General features: G+C 36.4%; 1 protein-coding gene across 1 annotated transcript; it reads left to right on the top strand.

Moving 5' to 3' along the window:
* On the top strand, positions 1–19923 carry LOC137389796 (exosome complex exonuclease RRP42-like). The gene is made up of 8 exons (XM_068075895.1): positions 1–958; positions 1114–1215; positions 1722–1816; positions 2068–2233; positions 2322–2392; positions 7947–8070; positions 17109–17264; positions 19786–19923. The coding sequence occupies exons 1-8, from the start codon at positions 902–904 to the stop codon at positions 19885–19887; spliced, it is 873 nt and encodes a 290-aa protein (XP_067931996.1). The 5' UTR covers positions 1–901; the 3' UTR covers positions 19888–19923.
* Positions 19924–19932: the final 9 nt, after the last annotated feature.

Genomic DNA, 19932 nt, shown 5'->3' with positions numbered 1-19932 from the left:
AGCTGAGGTAGTTTCACTGGCATCGAAGGCTGCAGGACTGTTTCATCTGAATTTTTCTGGAGTGGAAGATGAGCTTCCGACACTTCAAGCCAGCATTCGGCTGAAGGTCAGAGCTCATGGACAATTCTGGCACTTACTCACAGAGGACAAGTGCTCCGACATCAGGAAACATGCTACCTTCTTGACTCCATTTTTTGGTTCCACTTGTTTACATCAGTCAACCTTTTCCCACATGAAGATGATTAAGCGCAAGTACTGTTCCACCATGACTGATGAGCATTTAGAGATCTGCTTGAGGCTGGCTATCGGCAGTTACTGTCTCGACTACGTATCACTGACTCATTTCATTCAGTGAAAATAATCAGCGTAAAGTGATGACAATAAAATTTACAGAGTTGTATTGCGCAATATATGCTGATGCAGTAATGCAAAATATGCCAAGAAATACTGTACATATAAAATAGTTTTCAATATATTTATAAATAATGCGTTTTGAATTTTTGGTAGGTGGTAGATCATTTTGACTCAGTCAAGTCATGAGTAGCTTTCAGCCTGAAAGAGTGTGTGCACCCCTGCTTTGTGCACCCCTGCTTGGTGCACCCCTGCTTTGTGCACCCCTGCTTTGTGCACCCCTGCTTTGAGTTATATGAAATTTCTTTTGTAAGATGAAGCAAAGAATTTAAATAAATTATTTATGTTATGGGAATATAATATGACTAACCTTATTCAGTTTTCAACAGCCTTCTGCATTAAATTTTTAGTGCTACCTGACATGTTAATCATCGAAATATTACAGCTGGAAGTTGTCTCATTTCTCTGTTACCTCGTTCTTGCTATAGTCATATGAAGGCTGTTGTGACCATTTGTAGGGTAATACAAACAGCTACAGAAGAATCTTTCTATGGCGGCTTTGCCCCTGAGTCATGCTGAGAAGATTTTCATCATACATGGGATAGAGGCATGTAATTTTGGCATGAGCAAACTCATAGTTGAATATGATTCATTCTTATTCCACGTTTAAATGTAACAATTAATGATTATAAACATGTTCAAACATCTAAACTGGTCACGTTTGATATATATAGATCATATATAGATGCTTTTTTATTGCAGGATAATCTGCGCAATGATGGTCGCTCCCGATTAGATTACAGATCATTTGAGATAGAAACTGGCACAGTGAGCACTGCCTCGGGCTCTGCGAGACTCAGACTGGTGAGTCATCATACTTTGCAATCTTATGCACGGTGGTAAGTTAACAACATTAAGAATACGTACAATAAGGTTTGACATATGCGGTCATAAAAGTCAGTTTCTGAAGTTTGTGTCATGATTCCTGTTTTATATGTAATCATGTTGTGGAATGTTTTTACTATTTGTTCCGCGGGGTTAGCTAGTTCCATAGAGTAACACTGATTGGAGCAAAAGGTACATTTTTTATTTCAACCTTCCAGAGATGAATTAAACTTTTGAAGTTTGGTAAAGAAGAGCATGAATCAACAACTATTGTATCTTGCTTCCATTGTATGGATTGATGCATGATAAGATTAATCTGAATGATATCAACTATCTTATGCATTAGTATGAAGGATAAAGCATAAACTTAAAGCAACTGTCTTTTTGTCACCATTTTAATAGTTCAGCCATTTAGCAATAAATTAATAGAAACAAGCGGTAAACATGTGACTCAAAATGTTATGCATACACAATATTATTTCCAGGCAAACACTGATGTCTTGGTTGGAGTGAAGGCAGAACTTGGTGTGCCTGCACTGCACAGACCAAAAGAAGGCAATCTAGAGTTCTTTGTGCACTGGTTTGTTTTTACACTTGGCTGTATTTTTGGTGAGCTTATCAAGTTGTAGTTATCAGCTCTATATTGTTTTTTTAGTAGTTTTACACCTATATGTGTTATATCGGTCATGAGATTGTCAGATGATAAATGATGACAAGGAGTTATCTCCATTTTCATTGCAATTGGGACAATATCATCTCCGCTAGTATCAATACGAAGCTTTGCCAAGTCTTTGATTTGCCAGTGTATACAAATGGAAGATCGTATTGTAGTTCAGCTAATGCAGCCCCAGAATTTGAGGGTAGAGGTGGTGAGGAGCTGGCCAATGATATCTCCAGTACATTGTCACGCGCCTATGAGGACAGGAACACTCTAAACTTAGAGGGGCTGTGCGTTGCCCAAGGCCAGCACTGTTGGCTTCTCTACATAGATGTTTTAGTGGGTTTCTACTTGTCATTTAGTTAAGTTCAGTCTGTCAGACACTCTATTGTCCTATGGTTCTACTGCTTTTGCCTGTTTATTGTAGCTACTTGAAGTTGGAGGAAATTTGTATGATGCCGTCTCCATTGCTGTAAAGTCTGCTCTATATGACACAAAGTGAGTTCATAGCAATATAATAGCTGTCATAGAATCGTAATTTTTATGTAAGTCCATGACTATAATTCATTTTTTATATTCAGGGTTTTCATAGTTCAACTCGGCGCTCTTTGTCTAGCATCCTGTTGGGAAAGTACAGTAGTTCGCAGACACTCCCTGTAAATATCTAAACTACCAGTTGCTGACGTATTCTCCACAAACAGTCATACCGCTAAGACTTTGTTAATTGTTCCTGTTTAAAAGTTCCGACCGAGCAACCTTACATGGAAAATAGTTTCTATTACACGTATATTTCAACAAATTTTATCTTTTTACATTATTTTTGAAAAGCCAAAGTTATACCCTTTTTTACCAAGTAGAAACGACGAGAATACCATAAAGTCTCTATTTGAGCGCCATATACCTCTATTTTCCAACCTTTCTATGGTAGCGGTCAAATAGAGGTGACGTTCAAATAAAGGGTGGCGTTCAAATAAAGGGTGGCGTTATATTTTTCAAATGGCTTGTCAGAATTTTGGGAAGGTCAATTTAGGTAAACCTTTTACATGCGAAGCGAATGTCCCCTATATTTTGCACTCCTTCGGGCGGAGCGACATTAACCTTTGTAGATGCAATAAATTTGCTAACTTACCTGTAACTTTACGTATATCTCTAAGTAAATATGCATTGGGAATCCGAGACATATCTCTACCAGTTGATATCTATTGCTTGCAATTAACCTGCGATGATATTATAGCCTGTTCCCTTCTGTGGAATCTGTTAGAGCTTTCAATTTTTATAATATTCTAACTTTGAAGGCATATTTTTATTTGATAACTATATTCCCCAATGTTGTGTAAAAGTTCATTGCATTCATTAACCTGTTTGCTACAGTTTGCAGCAAAAACTGGGGTTTTATGTGCAATGGAACAGGGGTTATGAACGTTGCTCTATTGTAAGCCGAGTTGAGATAACCATAATGATGCTATCAAATGATATGCTATGCTAAATCTGCAAATTTATAAATTATACAATAATATTAATAATCTATCAAATGCTACAAATATATATTTAAGAACAAATGACATAAATGAAGCATACTTATAATACACGCAGAAACAAAAGTTAGCATTTTTGCAACCAAAATATGTGAATCGTTAGCTTAGTCAGTTGCGTTGTGATTGATGTTTTTGATGAAATGAACATTTTCTTCTTGCTGCATAGTATCTTCCACTATGTCTTCTGACCTCAGCTCTTCTTCTGAACTGCTGTACTAATTGATATTAGCGTCCAAACAATTTTTTTAGCAGAGCCAAACTTTTACGACTATCATTTTGCACAAATGCAATGCATACAAGTTTAGCTCGTTAAGCACAACTTTCAACCTAAAAATAGTCGTTCCCATACCATCGTAAATGTGAACCGTTTTTCACATACGTCAAAGTATCAAGTTTGCGTTAATGAAACAATGAACTACTATTAGACACAGTGACTAATTTTTTTTATTGTGTTGCTTTCCAAGTTTTAATGAAAAAAACCGATAAGCTCGTGAGTTGGAACACTGACTTCGATACGAGCAGAAACAAAGAAAAAATTGTTGTTGATGTAAACAAGTCATTTTTAGTACAATTTTGTGGACACTCCTACTGATTACCTTTTATTATGAGTTTGTGAAGATCAAAAGATGTTAAAGTGGCAGAGTCAAATGAAGGTGGCATTCAATTAAATGGTGGCGGCCTATTTTTCAACCCTTCTCCTATTAGTGGTGGTGAAATAGAGGTGGCGTTCAAATAAAGGCTATGTTCAATTAGAGGTTTGACAGTAGTATTTTTTTATCCAAGCCAGTAATCCACTAAACATTTGATAGCAGCGCAGCCATCAATGTGTAACCAGATTATACAGTAAGCAACAATACTGATAAGAAATATCCTTCAAGTCGTCATGCTAGACATTGTGTACCGCAATGAGGGAATTGTCGGTAGTTCAATATCTAGTTAGCGTGTACAGCTGTGATATAGTGGAGCAGGAACATAAACTTCTTTTTCAGCTTTTTCCTTCAGAGGGTGGGCTACTCAAACGAAGATGTTTCATAGTCAGAAAATTATGCTGAATTCAATTACAATGTTTCTACACCTATGTGTTCGCACATTTCTGAGCTAGAGAGCAATTTTGAAATGGGAGGGGCAACTCCAAGTTTGCTTGGAAAACCTTACATATCAGACAAAGAAAACTATTATATAATCTCGAAAATTAATAAATGCATTTATTTGAGATTAGGTAAGTCAACTCTCAGCATTTATTAACCCATGCCAAGGATGCAGCAAGACTGCTTGTTTCACTGTCTTGGTTAGTCTGTGAATGAAACTCTAGTCAGAGTAACTAAACTTCAATATGAGACAGCCAAACAGTATTCAAACAGATGGTTGATATTGGAAGAAGAGAGCATTCCATGTAAAATTGCTCAAAAAGTGCTAAGCATTGGGAACTTTGATGAGAGTTCAGACTTGTTATGTCATTATGCCTGTTATAAAAAAGTATTGTAACAAATTCGTTATGGAAAAACATGAGAAGAGGCAGAAAGAATGTGATACAGCAGAAAAGGTGAGACTAGATATTTATTACTTTACAAATTCATAATGATTACTCCATGATGATGGTACTTTGGTGGTAGAAAAAGAAAACATTTTCATCTTTGTCTGCACATTTTGTGAGCAGCAAAACTAACTCTTTGTAGTTTACATGACGTGTTATAGCCTACAATTTATACATGATTGTATAGATAAATTACACGTATGATCCTTCCTTGGTTTTTGCATATGACCACACAAACTACGCTAGATATGGCACGCTGTACTATGCAGGGATGCCTAATCTGAAAGTAGCGCATAGCAAGGTGTATGAGGTTCTTACGAAGAAGGGGTATTTCACTTATCAATCATGACAGCACTGTCTATTCAGCTCTATCGCTTGTGATCAATCTATTGAGCAAACAGTTGAAAAAGACTCAAAGTCTCCAGGTGGAATCATAGGGTTTACCAAGAAGTAATCGGCCTCTCCACGCTGGACTCTATCTCACCCGGAACAAACAGCTGTACATACAGACATGAAGAAGATGCTAGTGCTTGGTGATTCGGATGCAGCAAGTTATGAGATGCGTGAAAAGGCATGGAAGGCTGATGAGGAAATGAGGGAAGTCATGAAAGACTCATAACAGCAAGAATAAATCTGTTTGCGTTTCAAAGCACCAAGCTAGTACATATTACCAGTGGTGCAAAAGCCTCCATTAAAGTGAAGCAGGATCTTGAAATGGCAAATGTGATAGGAGAGAAACAGCTTTCAGAATTTGTCTAGAAGAGGTTAAGCACCCAAGAGATTGATTTCAATGCATCCATCAAGTCAAACAAGCTCAAAACCTTCACCACATTACCATCAGCTAAAAATAAATCAAAAGAAGTCCTAAAATGTGCGCACACACTGTTTGAGAATTTGTTAGTGGTCAGCCTACAGCGTAACTCGGATTTGAGAAAAGTGTTATTATTCTCTCTTGGCAACATCAGCTGGTCCCTGGCTAACTCTGATGGCTTTATATTGAAGACTGCTAAGTCGGCTCTGATGGCTGCTGTTGATAAAGATGTTGATGATCAAAAATCAACCTATGTTATCCAGGATCAGCAACCAGTCTGTGATGCTGTTGTGGTTGATGCTATGGCCAAAATTCAGACCCTGAAAGCTCCTCCAACTTTTGGCATGGTTGCAAGTCAGCTTTTGCAATGGATAGTTAGTATTGCAAGAGTGTATCACACATGTCATGTGGGTTTTGTTTGTGAAACATACCCTGATATCAGCATTAAAGGAGGTGAGAGAAGTTGTAGAAGTGTGAAAGGAAGGCAGGAGGTTGCCGTGTTTACTGCGAACCAATCAGTGCCAAAATAGTCTGCATTTTTAGCAGATGGCTCAAACAAGACTGCCCAAGTGAAATTTTTGAAGGATACTTGGAGCAAGTCAACTATGAAGCAGAAACTATATCTTGTAATAGCTTTTTCTCAAGAATGCCACATGATCAGCTATGACCTTGATAGATCAATCGCTGTAAGCCAACTAGATAGTTTGACATCAGACCACGAGGAGGCAGATAGGCGCATGCATGTTATCACATATCGCAAAGATAGTGGTAGACAAACCCAGCTCAAAAGTTCTAGCCAAGTGCCTTGACACAGATATTTTCTTAAGCTGTCTATCTCTAGTGGATGAGCTGCCATCACAGAAACTCATTTACTGCTGTGGTGAGGAGCAGTTGAGATATGGAAACATAGGCTGTCTGTCTTCCATCCTCACACGTGAACGATGCAAAGCACTGCTCGGGTTCCATGTGGTGAAGAGACAAATTTCATCAATGAAGCACAGTATAAGACCTTCCGCTTACCGTCTCGCACATCACAATAAAATCTACCACCCACACTAGATGAGTTAAATCTCCAAATATCTAGGCTGCGTATCAGACCGCGATGTGGATAAGAGCCAAGCAAATCATCATCAATGCCCCATCCCCCCAGTAACATGGATGGTTTATGGAAGGTGGAGAGTTTAAAGCTAGATGGATGACACAACAACCAGCACCTCCTGATGTGCTCTTGGACATGTTTTGTCGATGCAAAACTGGGTGCCAGTCTCATCGCCGTCAGTGCAACAATACAGATCTCAAGTGTACGGACATGTGCAGATGCAGCTGCTGTAGCAATAGAAATAAAGAGGATGGAAATGAAAGTAGTGACGCAGAAGACTCAGATGACTGTGAATTAGAAGGTTAGTATTTGAGTGGTATTGTAAACAATAGTGTGCTTCATGTTTGATTAGAATACATATGTGTCATACCGTATAAAATACTGACTAATTGTGATTTCACTTGCATAATTAAGCACACGGTTCAACATAATAAGCTTTAATGATGAATATATGTATACTAAACTATTATATATACATGGTCTGAGTCTTTAAAAATACTTTTCATTTTGTTTTGCAGATCTGTAACGATATAGGAGTTGCGGAATAACAAGGACAAACTGTAAAGCTGCCACAATATCAACCAAACTGGGAATACATAATATTATATAATACAATTCTAACATTTGAACAATAAATATTTAAGTGTTATCAGAATTGATTCCAACTTAAATTATTGCTAATTATTTAATATTTATATGCCATTTTCATTATCACATTTTTGGTAGAAGCACATAAAACATTACAGACATTTATTTAATTAAAATAATATATTAATTATATTGCTCCAAAATGAACAATCTGAGAGGTGTGGAAACCAGATATTTGAAATCAGCTCGAAATTCTGACCTAGATGCTACTCTTATCAAATAGCCCACCTTCAAAAGGAATAAATCACTTTTTGGACAGCTTTTTGGTGCCCTCCTGGTCTACTAATATGCATAGCAGCTTGAAGGGTAAAATTTTAGTTCATTTTTTGCTGCACCAAGCATTATTTTGCGAAAATATTGCCGAATTCTATACATGTGGGAGTGCTAATAATTATGTTTAAGAGTGTTTGTATATTTGTGAACAGGATTCCCAACCTTACACTTACAACCAATGAGGAAGGAGAAGTTGAAATTGACCTCTCTGAGGACCCATTTGACTACATACAGATTAATGTTGAGAAATGTCCCGTGCTGGTCACTTGCAATAAGGTCTGTATAAATACTTACTAAGGGAGCAGTAGCCTCACACAGTGTACTCTTGTTAATAAGGTATATATAAGGGTACATATAATGTATGTATATATACTTACTAAGGGAGCAGTGGACTGACACATTTGTACTCATTTTAATAAGGTATATATAAGGTACATATAAGAAGGTCTGTATAAATACTTGCTAAGGGAGCTGTGGACTCACACATGTGTACTCATGTTAATAAGGTACATATAATAAGGTCTGTATAAATACTTGCTAAGGGAGCAGTGGACTCACACATGTGTACTCATGTTAATAAGGTATATATAAGGGTACATATAATAAGGTCTGTATAAATACTTGCTAAGGGAGCAGTAGACTCACACATGTGTACTCATGTTAATGTACTATATAAACGGCAATCGTTGTCTGTCTGTGTATCCACCTTATAGAGCAGTCTTTCCTTTTATCGTGGTATGAATTTCGGTCGTACGAAGCGAACTGAATTAATATGAGTAGTAACTAGTGCTGGGCATGGGTAGTAACACTCGTTGAACTCGCGGGTTTATCTTCTCTTGAGTATCGGGTAATAGAGATTTCGGGTATTCCGGTCTTTCGGGTTCGGGTTTTGGCTTTCGAGTTCGGGTTTTATTACACAGATCCGTCGGGTACTGTGAACAAAAACTTGGTCTATTGCGCCCTGCGCTCTTAGTCTGGGGGCCACAGGGCATTTTTGCTAAGGAGGCACGACAATGGGTCATAACAAGTCTTTAATTTAATAGATAGAATGAAGCATCTCATAACTTATTTACCATACCTACCAGAGATCTTGTAGTCAAGCAGTGATTACTTGTTATTAAAACGTGAGTAGAAATACATCAATCAACCTTTATTTGCGCAATTAGCCAAATCGGCTTCGTAAACAAATCTATGCCTTTTCCAATACGGCGCGTGTTCGCTTTCACCGATAACACATAGGTCCTTAGTCCGTTTCCGCTATCGTCTTGTTAGAAACTGCCATCAGCTTTGGTAGTAGCAGTGAAAATTTAATAACTTTGTTTAAATTGATTACTACAGCTAGCTATTATGGATTACATAATTCATTATAACCAAGTTTTACTAAGCCAACAAGCCTTACTAACGGAAAAAAGCCGATAATGTAAAGTTTTTTATGAGATTTGGAGCACCATCTACAAAAATTCAGAGAGGTACATAGAACATGCTTAAGTATTAAGCTACCATAGACCCTATCTCCTGCCACCTGTTGACATGAAAATATCCTGTGGCCCCAGACTATCTTGACCATAGAGTTATCTCCCCCTAGAGTGATAACTGTGCATTCAACAACACGAGCGTTTCCGGTGCCAACAAGGAGCGTTTAGGCCACGCCCCTTTTTTGTGCTAGTCAATCGTAGTGATCGACAGAACAATAGCGTTAGCCATGAGAATGATCATGAATTTCCAATTAAGACAGTAATTATTGCTCATATTAAAGAAATGATGATTATAGTTTATTGCTCTAATATATGCTTATTATTTAAAGCAATTCAATACCTACATGCATTGCAAAGGCACTGAATAGATGGTGTTAAGTAAGTGAGTTAATGCAATCAGTTATTCCAATGATATACAGCCCCCACACATGAGGGGCTGTATATCATTGGTTATTCATAGATAAGATAGATAGTCATACTGGGGTTGTATTACATTGGTGTGATGGGAAGCTAATCGACTGCCATCAACTGAAAGTATTGACATTGTATGGTGATAGAGTGATTCATTGACACCTCAGTTCACAAACAGCCCTTGCATGTAATATTAGATTTCAATACATATCAATCAAATACATAGAATAGCTTGAAGCAAAGATGTCCACTAGTTAGTGGACATCTTTGCTTAATGTAAGCAAGCAAAAAGTTTGAAAGTTAGAGTGGCAAATGTTGTTATATGTTAGATAAAAATAAATTATACTTAATTATACTAAATTATAATTATTTAAAAATAAAATAGACTTTTTATTACTTTATTTATTAAATAAAGCAAGAAAAAAGTAGTTGTGAATTACTTTATTTATTAAATAAAGTAATAAAAATTAGCTATGATTACAATAATTTTTTATTGTAATCATAGCTAAACAGATTATATTTAGCACTACTTGCTAATTATTTTACATTTAAACACATTTGCAGTTTCATTTTTCTTCTTATTTCATTTTAACAAAAAACTTCTTTCATGATATGAAGTTTAAAAGTTGTAGTTGTTTGAAAAAGCTTGAAAACATTTACAGTTGTTTTTATTTTCTCTCTTCTCTTCATTTATTTCAATTACACAAAACACTTTTCATAATATGTAGTTTGAAAGTTAAAGTGGTAAATTTTGTTATATGTTAAATAAAAATAAATTATGCTTAATTCTACTAATTATAATTTTATAAAAATAAAATTGACTTTTTTATTCCCTAATTTATTAAATAATTTTTCATTGTAATCATAGCTAAACAGATTATATTTAGCCATTACTTGCTAATTATTTTACATTTAAACACATTTACAGTTTTATTTTTTTTCCTAATTTATTTCAACAAAACACTTCTTTCATGATCTGAAATTTAAAAGTTGTAGTTGTTTGAAAAAGCTTGCAAACCTTTAGAGTTGTTTTCTTTTTCCTCTTAATTCATTTAAACTGCTTAAAAATATTTTCTCATGATATGAAGTTTAAAAGTTAGAATAGTAAATGTTATATAAAAATAAATTTTCTGTCCAAATACTTTTTTATTACTCGGGCAACACTGGGTAGTACAGCTCATAGTTGATGGCAGTTGATTAGCTTCCCATCACACTAATGTAATACAACCCCAGTATGACTATCTATCTTATCTATGAGTAACTGCTTGCATTACCTTCACTTTCACTCACTATCTATTCAGTGCCTTGGCAAGTCATGTAGGTATCAGGGATTACGTGTATGTCGCAATTTCCATTTTCATAATTCATTTCCATATTAATTCCATTTCCCTACTTCATTTCCATAGTATTTCCATTTCCATATTATTTCCATTTCCATAATTCATTTCCATATTATTTCCATTTCCATAAAAGTTCCGTAATTCATTTCCATACTATTTCCATTTCCATATTATTTCCATTTCCATAATTCATTTCCATATTAATTCCATTTCCATAATTTATTTCCATATTATTTCCATAACATTACCCTCCTTCATTTCTATATTATTTCCATTTCCATAGCATTTCCATAATTCATTTCCATATTATTTCCATTTTCATACCATTTCCATACTTGTAAAATAAAATTTCCATATCTATTTCCCCTAAAATTATGGAAATATTTATGTTTATGGAAATGAAAAAGTAAACATTTCCATAATATGTTTAGCAATCCCTGGTAGGTATTGAATTGCTTTAAATAATAAGCACATATTAGAGTAATAAACTATAATCATCATTTCTTTAATATGAGCATTAATTACTATCTCAACTGGAAATTCATGATCCTTGTTTAACCCTTCTCATGACTGATGTTATTGATCTAGTCAATCACTACGACTGACTAGCACAAAAAAGAGGCGTGGCCTAAACGCTCCTTGTTGGCACCGGAAACGCTCGTGTAGTTATCACTCTAGGGGGAGATAACTCTATGATCTTGACTGTTTAATAATCCGCCTGTTAACGCTGCGAGTACGAATGTCAGTCGATAAAAACTGAAAAATGATAAATAAATTGAAAAGAAATATAATTGCTTTGTGAATTTGAAGATATGTCTGTTTAGAAAATTTAAACATAAAATCCATATCAACAAACCCGATACCCGAAAAACCCATAGACAAAGAAATACCCAAGCCTAGCACTACTAGCTACCCGATACTCGAAAAACCCGACCAGAAGGAGGCAGTCTAAACCCGTTGGCCAAAACGTACTCGTGCCCAGCACTAGTAGTAACAGTAAATAAATTATAGAGCGGTCTTTCTTTTTCCATTTGATCGTACGAAGCCAGCTGAATTAATATGAGTAGTAAATATCGTAATTTCGAACTATTAGCCGCTACATTTGTCTGACGATTTGAGCCAAGCGGCTTATATAAAGGTGCGGCGATTCTGCTGTTTTTCTTTCATCACTAGGGCGCATTAACCGAAATCTCCGGCTAGCACACCTCTTTACGGTGCCCAACGGCAGTGCTCTGTTTTGAACAGCAAAGTTGCTGCCGTGTTACAAAGCACCATCCTGAGTTCTGCGCCCTATACAAAGGTGCCTATACAGCTATACAAATGTACTACTCAGTAAATAAAATAAATTAATGAGTAGTTATTTACATGCAATTAATATTTACTGTCAACGTGTACCGAAAAGGTCACGTAAACGTTTGTTTCTTGCGGATACTGGGAAAAAAATGCAGTTCTCACCTACTAAATTTCCACATCAAAAAGGTAAGTGTTTCTTATTCAATGTTGTATTGTCTTTGATTTGCCACACTTTCAATACATAACCCTTTCACTTGCGTCCATGTACAAATTTAGCTATCCGGCCTACTGCCAGCCATTTTGCCGCTATTGCTTCATATGTATACAATATTTTTCCAATTTCGAACTCCATCTAGAACGTTTGTTTTGGTTATATATTTCCTTTTGCCAACATGTTAACAAGCACTGCTATGCAAAAAAATTCATTGTATCTATACCTTGTGCATTGATAAAGCGATGTGAAGCTACAAAGCTAAAACGATCCTCTACAATGTTCCTTATTCTTACAAAACCATTACTTTCACCACCATCAGAGTCGGTGCTGCTATTGCTATTTTAATTATCTGTGTAATCACAAAAATCTGAATCGGCTATAATGTCATCAGCATAAGTAGTTATTTGTTTTCTAACTCGGGCGCATTTAATGAACTTGCACAAAAATTCTTGGTTTTTAAGTTGGAAATTCTCAAACAAAGGTTTAAAATTAAACTTTAGGCTAATATTATAGAGAAATCTTAGGGCAACACTGTCACTACCATAAGTCCTAAAGACTGTTGGTTATGTTGTCAACGAATAATAAAATTCAGTTACTATCAATTGCTGGTAAAATCGCCAAAATATGTCTACGCGGTCAACCATAGAAAACGCATAAATGAGTCTATTTCAGTAAAGGGCTAAAAACGTTGGATTTGCCACTGTTTATATATATATTACTTTATTGGCAATAATTTCATTTTCAAGTAGAAATGTTTTCCAAATTAGGCCATACAACAATAGTAAAACAAAAAAAAGGGAAAAAAAGCAACAGTAAGCCATTAAAATTGAATAAATAGTCTGACAAATAGTGTTTAAAATGCCTTTCTCTGTTAAGAGAACGGATATTTGGTGGAAGATTGTTGAAGCAGCCGGCAATGACATTTTCAAAATGATTGTTAGTGATTGTATGCAATTTGTTCATATCACGTAAGTTGAAATGAGTTGAGAACCTGTAATTGTCATGTAAAAAACAAGGACACAAACCATGAAAAATCTTGAAACATTGAATTGAAGTAAAATAAATATTTAGCATAGGCAGAGTAAGAAGACGCAGAGATTTGGAAAGATCATTCGTTGGAATAATATATGCAAGAATATGATGTAAATTTGCAATGAGTCGAAATTCTCTTGTTTGCAACAAAAATAAATCCTTAGTGATATATCTTGGAGCTAGATTATAATAAATTTGGATACCATAAATAATGTGGCAAAATATAAACTGAAAATAAAATGCAATAGCGGATTTTGAGTTCATGTATGGCCTGCAAAACTGGAGCAGAGTCAATGACATCGTGACCTTACTACAAATAGTGTCGACATGATTATTCCAAGAGAGTCGATCTGTCAAAACAAATCCTAACAATTTTGTCTCATGTCTACAAGTTATGGATTGACTGTTAAACTTAAAGGTTGACTTGCAACAAAATTTACATTACAGTTATTTGATATGAAAAGATTCAACATGTCTTACTCTGTTGTGTTGTAGGTGCAAAATATGTGGAAAGGTGATTACAAACTCTTTAAGGCTAAAAAACGAACAGAAAATCGCAGTCACACGAGACCGCCGTAGTTTGGATTCCCTTTCCAAAACGGCTCAAATGTGATGTGGTTGTGAGAGATGGTTTTTGTTTACACTTTCATGCAACCTTATTTGTCGAAATATTTTCACAAATATACTTCACGCATTCAATAAAACTATGTCTATTGTTTTTACGAGTCTGTTTTATCGTCATTGTAATGCTGTCACTTTTAGCAGTGATATCTTATAACTTACCATAAAAATTTGTTTAATTTTTTAGCCTTAGCTTGAAAGAGTACATATCATTGTCTGATAATCATGACGAGCCTGTTGGTCACTTGTGATAATTGAAAAGTGCTGCAGAAATTATTTGCGAAGTACTGGGTCACATGATTAGATTACGACTTGCCAATTAGACCAAATCGAAACAAAACTGTAAAGTAGCGAGCATCTATATTTGATACGGGGTCTTCGGTAAAACCCGAAGTGTTTGTCATAAACTAGTGCTACGATAAGTTTTTTATTGAGCTTTTAGGCCTTTCAATTCACGTGAAAACATCACGTGACAAGACAATAACTAAATTTCGTGGCTACATCAGAGAAATAAAGAGATTCCAATCTATGGCGGCTTTTCGTTTTTGAACTTTTAAGAGCTTGTAATCACCTTTCCACATATTTGGCACCTACAACACAACAGAGTAAGACATGGTGAATCTTTTGATACCAAATAACTGTAATGTGAATTTTGCTGCAAGTCAACCTTTAAGAGTAAAGCTGTTTCGAAGGTTTTCATCAGTATTATAAAGAAGAAAGTGTGATTTTTGTAAATTGATTGTCATATGACTGTTTGTGATAGTAAACATGTTCATTTCCTTCCGCAGCCGAGTTATTTTTACTTTTTTTCCAGCTACGAGTACACAGAACTACAGCTACTACAGAACTTGCACGGGTACTGCTACTGCATTTTACTTACTAAATTTCTACTTCAAAAAGGTAAGTACTTCTCATTCAATGTTGTAGTGTATTGTCTATGAATTGCCACACCTCAACTACTTAATAATGTTGGATTTGCCACCTTTCGTGATAGTGGAACAAGTTCATTTCCTTCAGCAGCTGAGTTACTAACTTCTTTCCCAGCTACGAGTAGGCCTACTGTAACTTTCTACTACAGAACTTGCACGAGTACTCCGAGGGTTGCGAAAGGCGATGGTGAAAAGAAAGAAACCAGCTGGTATCGACTTACTGTCACCCTGCTTTAGCCATGACCAACTGTACGTTGCCTGCTCAAAAGTAGACACAAGCCGAAAACTTTGTTCATACACCCGACAGAAAAACAAAAAATGTTGTCTATTCGCAAGTGTTGCGTTGAACTAACATTGTGCTATTGTTATGTCATGATATGTTCTTCATGTTCTGCTATACCACATGCAGCATTTTTTAACATATTTTCCAGTATATATATATTTTCATGCATTTGTTTTTCTTATTGTATTTCATACAAAGGCTATCATGTTGGCGCTATGTTTTATTATAGTAAGGTGCTAATGCTGTATCTGCCTTGACATCATACTGTCTGTGCTGTTATACATATAAATTTTATCGACACAACCTCATTACTGTTCGTATATACCGTGTCAAACACAGGCTATAGACGAAAAACTGGTGAGCTATGAGCATGTAGAAGTCTCCATTCAATAAATGCTGGCGATAGCAAAATATTTTGTTTAATTTTTTAAAAGATGCAAACTTTTCAATACTGCCAGTTTAAAGAACTTCAGTTTGCCTAGCAATGTCAATTTCATTATTAGTTCTCTGCACACAAATAGGGCAACTCCGATTTGAGTGGTTTGAGACTGCTGTATTGTAGACTAGCTGTAAAACGTATTGCAGATTTCCAGTTGTTCTCCCCAACATTATTGACATATATGACTGTATATGTGTATGCATAGTGTGATCAGGGCAAAAAATCTCAGTAAACTGCATATTTGGAGTTGTTTTACAGTATGAAAGACAACTCTTGATAAACCTCTTGCTGCACATGAATCTGTTACCATGGACGGGTCATGCAACTAGCAGTTTGGGGCCGTGGCGTCACTCGAGGATGCGCGGGAGACCTTTTTCGCCCTGAGTGCAGCGAGAGTATCCAGGAGCGGCTTTCCGGATAAATGAGTTGGCGAGTGCGAGGCAATTGATTGCGAGGCGAGTGCGAGGCAATTGATTGCGCGGCGGTTGATTGAGAGGCGAGTGCAAGGCGATTGATTGCGAGGTGGGCCGATTGATTGTGAGTGCGAAGCGATTGATTGCGAGGCGAGTGCAAGAGCGTGATGGTTAACTGCGAGGCAGGTAAAGACTGGTCAGTCAAGGCGGGGGCTTGGCGGCAGAAGTGCGCGATCGTCAACTGCAAATATAGACGGGTATGAAAGGATGCATGAATCTAGACACATGAATCTAGAATATTTACTAGATTTTACACGCATTTAGCTGTAAAAAGCATTGCAGATTTCCATTGTTCTCCCCAACATTATTGACATGTATATGTGTATGCATATTCAGGGCAACAATTTCAGTAGACAATTTACATAATAATACATCAGGGCAACAATTTCAGTACACTGCATATTTGGCGTTGTTATACAGTATGAAAGACAACTCTCAATAAACCTTATGCTGCAGGTGAATCTGTTCCTCTAGGCGGGTAATGCAGCTAGTAAGGTATATATGAGGTACATATAATAAGGTCTGTATATATATTTGCTAAGGGAGCAGTTGACTCACACATGTGTACTCGTGTTAATAAGGTATATATAAGGTACATCTAATAAGGTCTGTATATATACTTACTAAGGGAGCAGTGGACTCACACATGTGTACTCTTGTTAATAAGGTATATATATATACTGGGTACATCTAATAAGGTCTGTATAAATACTTACCAAGGGAGCAGTAGCCTCACACATTGGTATTAATTTCGTCTGAGAATTGTTAGCCATCATGTAGCACGCTATGTAAAATATGTTTCAGATCGGAAAAACTCACATCATAGATGCAACAATGGATGAGGAAACATGCTCTCTATGCAGGCTGGTCATATCTGTTACGCAGGCAGGCAGTATCACTTGCATGAAAAAGATTGGCTCAGGTAGTCTCCTTCCAGAGAGTCTCATTGACATGATAAATGTAAGTTCCTTGTCAATGCAGAATATGAGGGATTGGATATGGGGGGTGTATGCTATCTACTGTATTACGCATTACCTACATACATCAAGTACTGTTGACAAATCAACGACTGGCAGTTGTGTATTCTCAGTTATACGGCTCGCTTAACATTTTTTAATCAGCCCGGCTTGACCACTCACCATTTCATTTTCAAATTTCATGTGCATAAATTTAAATGAAATTGAAGTTTTTCAACTGAGCAATCTTTAACATATATTGAAGAAGTTTCTTATAAACACTCATAGCTTCAAGTAACTCGGGTAGTTGAACTCATAGCTGTAACTCAGGTAGATGAACTCATAGCTGTAACTCGGGTAAATGAACTCATAGCTGTAACTCAGGTAGATGAACTCATAGCTGTAACTCGGGGAGATGAACTCATAGCTGTAACTCGGGGAGATGAACTCACAGCTGTAACTCGGGTAAATGAACTCATAGCTGTAACTCGGGTAGATGAACTCATAGCTGTAACTCGGGTAGATGAACTCATAGCTGTAACTCAGGTAGATGAACTCATAGCTGTAACTCAGGTAGATGAACTCATAGCTGTAACTCAGGTAGTTGAACTCATAGCTGTAACTCGGGTAAATGAACTCATAGCTGTAACTCAGGTAGATGAACTCATAGCTGTAACTCGGGTAGATGAACTCATAGCTGTAACTCAGGTAGATGAACTCACAGCTGTAACTCGGGTAAATGAACTCATAGCTGTAACTCGGGTAGATGAACTCATAGCTGTAACTCGGGGAGATGAACTCATAGCTGTAACTCGGGTAGATGAACTCATAGCTGTAACTCAGGTAGATGAACTCATAGCTGTAACTCAGGTAGATGAACTCATAGCTGTAACTCAGGTAGATGAACTCATAGCTGTAACTCAGGTAGATGAACTCATAGCTGTAACTCAGGTAGATGAACTCATAACTGTAACTCAGGTTGATGCACCCATAGCTGTAACACAGGTAGCTGAACTCTTAGCTGGTTGCAATGAATGTGCATTGAATTTCTCGGTTAAAACTTGGAATATAGTTATAGGGTTCCCCACTTTTCTCCAGCAGATGGCGACTGCATGTTGACGCTACATTTACATTGTGGTTTGGTTGAGAGTCTAGCAAATGTTGTTCCAGGACCTTTCAGAATACATTCCTAAATGAATGAGACTGTTTAGTTGTTTAGTTTTACCTCTTGCCCTTTGGGTCATTCATAATACATGTATGCATCGTAAAACCTCTAATTCAATGACACCTCCATTTGACTGTCGCTATAGGAGAAGGGTTGAAAAACGGAGCTCCACCCTTTAATCGAACGCCACCTGCATTTGACTGCTACTTTAACATTCTTTGATCTTTACAAACCCATAATAGCAAGTGATCAGCAGTGTCCACAAAATCGTACTAATAATGACTCGGTTACATAAATAACAATTATTTCTTTCATTGTTTCTGTTCGGAATGCAACACCATAGAAATAATAACTGTATCAGGCAAATAGTAAGTGCTTGCTTAACGCAGTCTTGATACTTCGACATATGTGAAAAACTATTTACATTTACGATGGTATATGAATAACTAGTTTTAGGCTAACAGTCGTGCTTAAGCGATGCCACTAAAAGTTTATCATTTGTGTTATGCGACGCATAAGTTTTGCTCTGCTCAAAAATTTTTTGGACGCGACTATCGTCTAGTTCAGCAGTGTAGAAGAAAAGTTGAGGTCAGAAAACATTGTGTAAGGCATTGAACAGCCGGAAGATGTTTGTTCTATCAAAAACGAAAATCAGCACCCCTCTGGCCGTGCAAATCATGCAAATATTTTAGTTTCACAAACAAATGATGATTTTTGTTTTTGCATGTATTATTAATATGGTTTGTTTATGTCACTTGTTCTTCAATATATATATATTTGTAGCATTTGATAGATTATTATTTTTATAGATTATTTTATTATTATTACTTATAAATTCGCAGATTTGTAGCATATTATTTGATAGCATCCAAGCAGTTATCTTACTATGGCTTACAATGGATTGACGCTCAGAACTCTTCTAACGCATATAAAAAGCCAGTTTTGACTGTAAACTAACAAATGCCACCTGTATTTGACCACCATTATACAAGGGTTGAACAATAGAGCGCCATGGCGTTCATGTAGAGGGTTGTCGGCAAATGTTAGATCCATGAAACCCATGGATCTCAAATAGCATTCAAGCTTATTTCATTTTGAGATTACTCAGATTACCAGCCTCATGTGATTGGGTATTTTAGTAACAAACATGGACAACTTGCATAATACAAATGTAAATGGTTCTTATATTTTTCAAGTTTGTACATGTGCGCAGCAGATGCAAGTATGCTTATAGCTGCCATATGCAGTCATCACAAAACTTAATTACCTCATATATGTCTGGACAAGAAAGCATTCTGCCAACCTCGGGTACATTGCTGTTTATCTTCTCAGCTATTACAATCATGTACTTGTATTTCAGACAGCAAAAGATGTAGGAATGGCACTGAACAGAGCACTGCTCCATCAGCTGAACAAGGAGGGTAACATAGAGGATAGAAGGTACATGGGCTTCTTGCGGTGACATCACAGTAGCGTTATTAATTCTATTTTAGGGTAAAAAAAGTAT

This window comes from Watersipora subatra, chromosome 3, assembly GCF_963576615.1.
Source record: "Watersipora subatra chromosome 3, tzWatSuba1.1, whole genome shotgun sequence".
Lineage (NCBI taxonomy): Eukaryota > Metazoa > Bryozoa > Gymnolaemata > Cheilostomatida > Watersiporidae > Watersipora > Watersipora subatra.
Note: the sequence above shows the minus strand (reverse complement) of the source record. Positions and strands in the feature narration are given on the sequence as shown.

Coding starts and splice junctions, on each gene's coding strand:
- LOC137389796 (XM_068075895.1), top strand. CDS start 902: ATGGCGGCTTTGCCCCTGAGTCATGCTGAGAAGATTTTCATCATACAT. Junction 1,817..2,067: donor CTAGAGTTCTTTGTGCACTG/GTTTGTTTTTAC, acceptor ATCGTATTGTAG/TTCAGCTAATGCAGCCCCAG. Junction 17,265..19,785: donor GTCTCATTGACATGATAAAT/GTAAGTTCCTTG, acceptor CTTGTATTTCAG/ACAGCAAAAGATGTAGGAAT.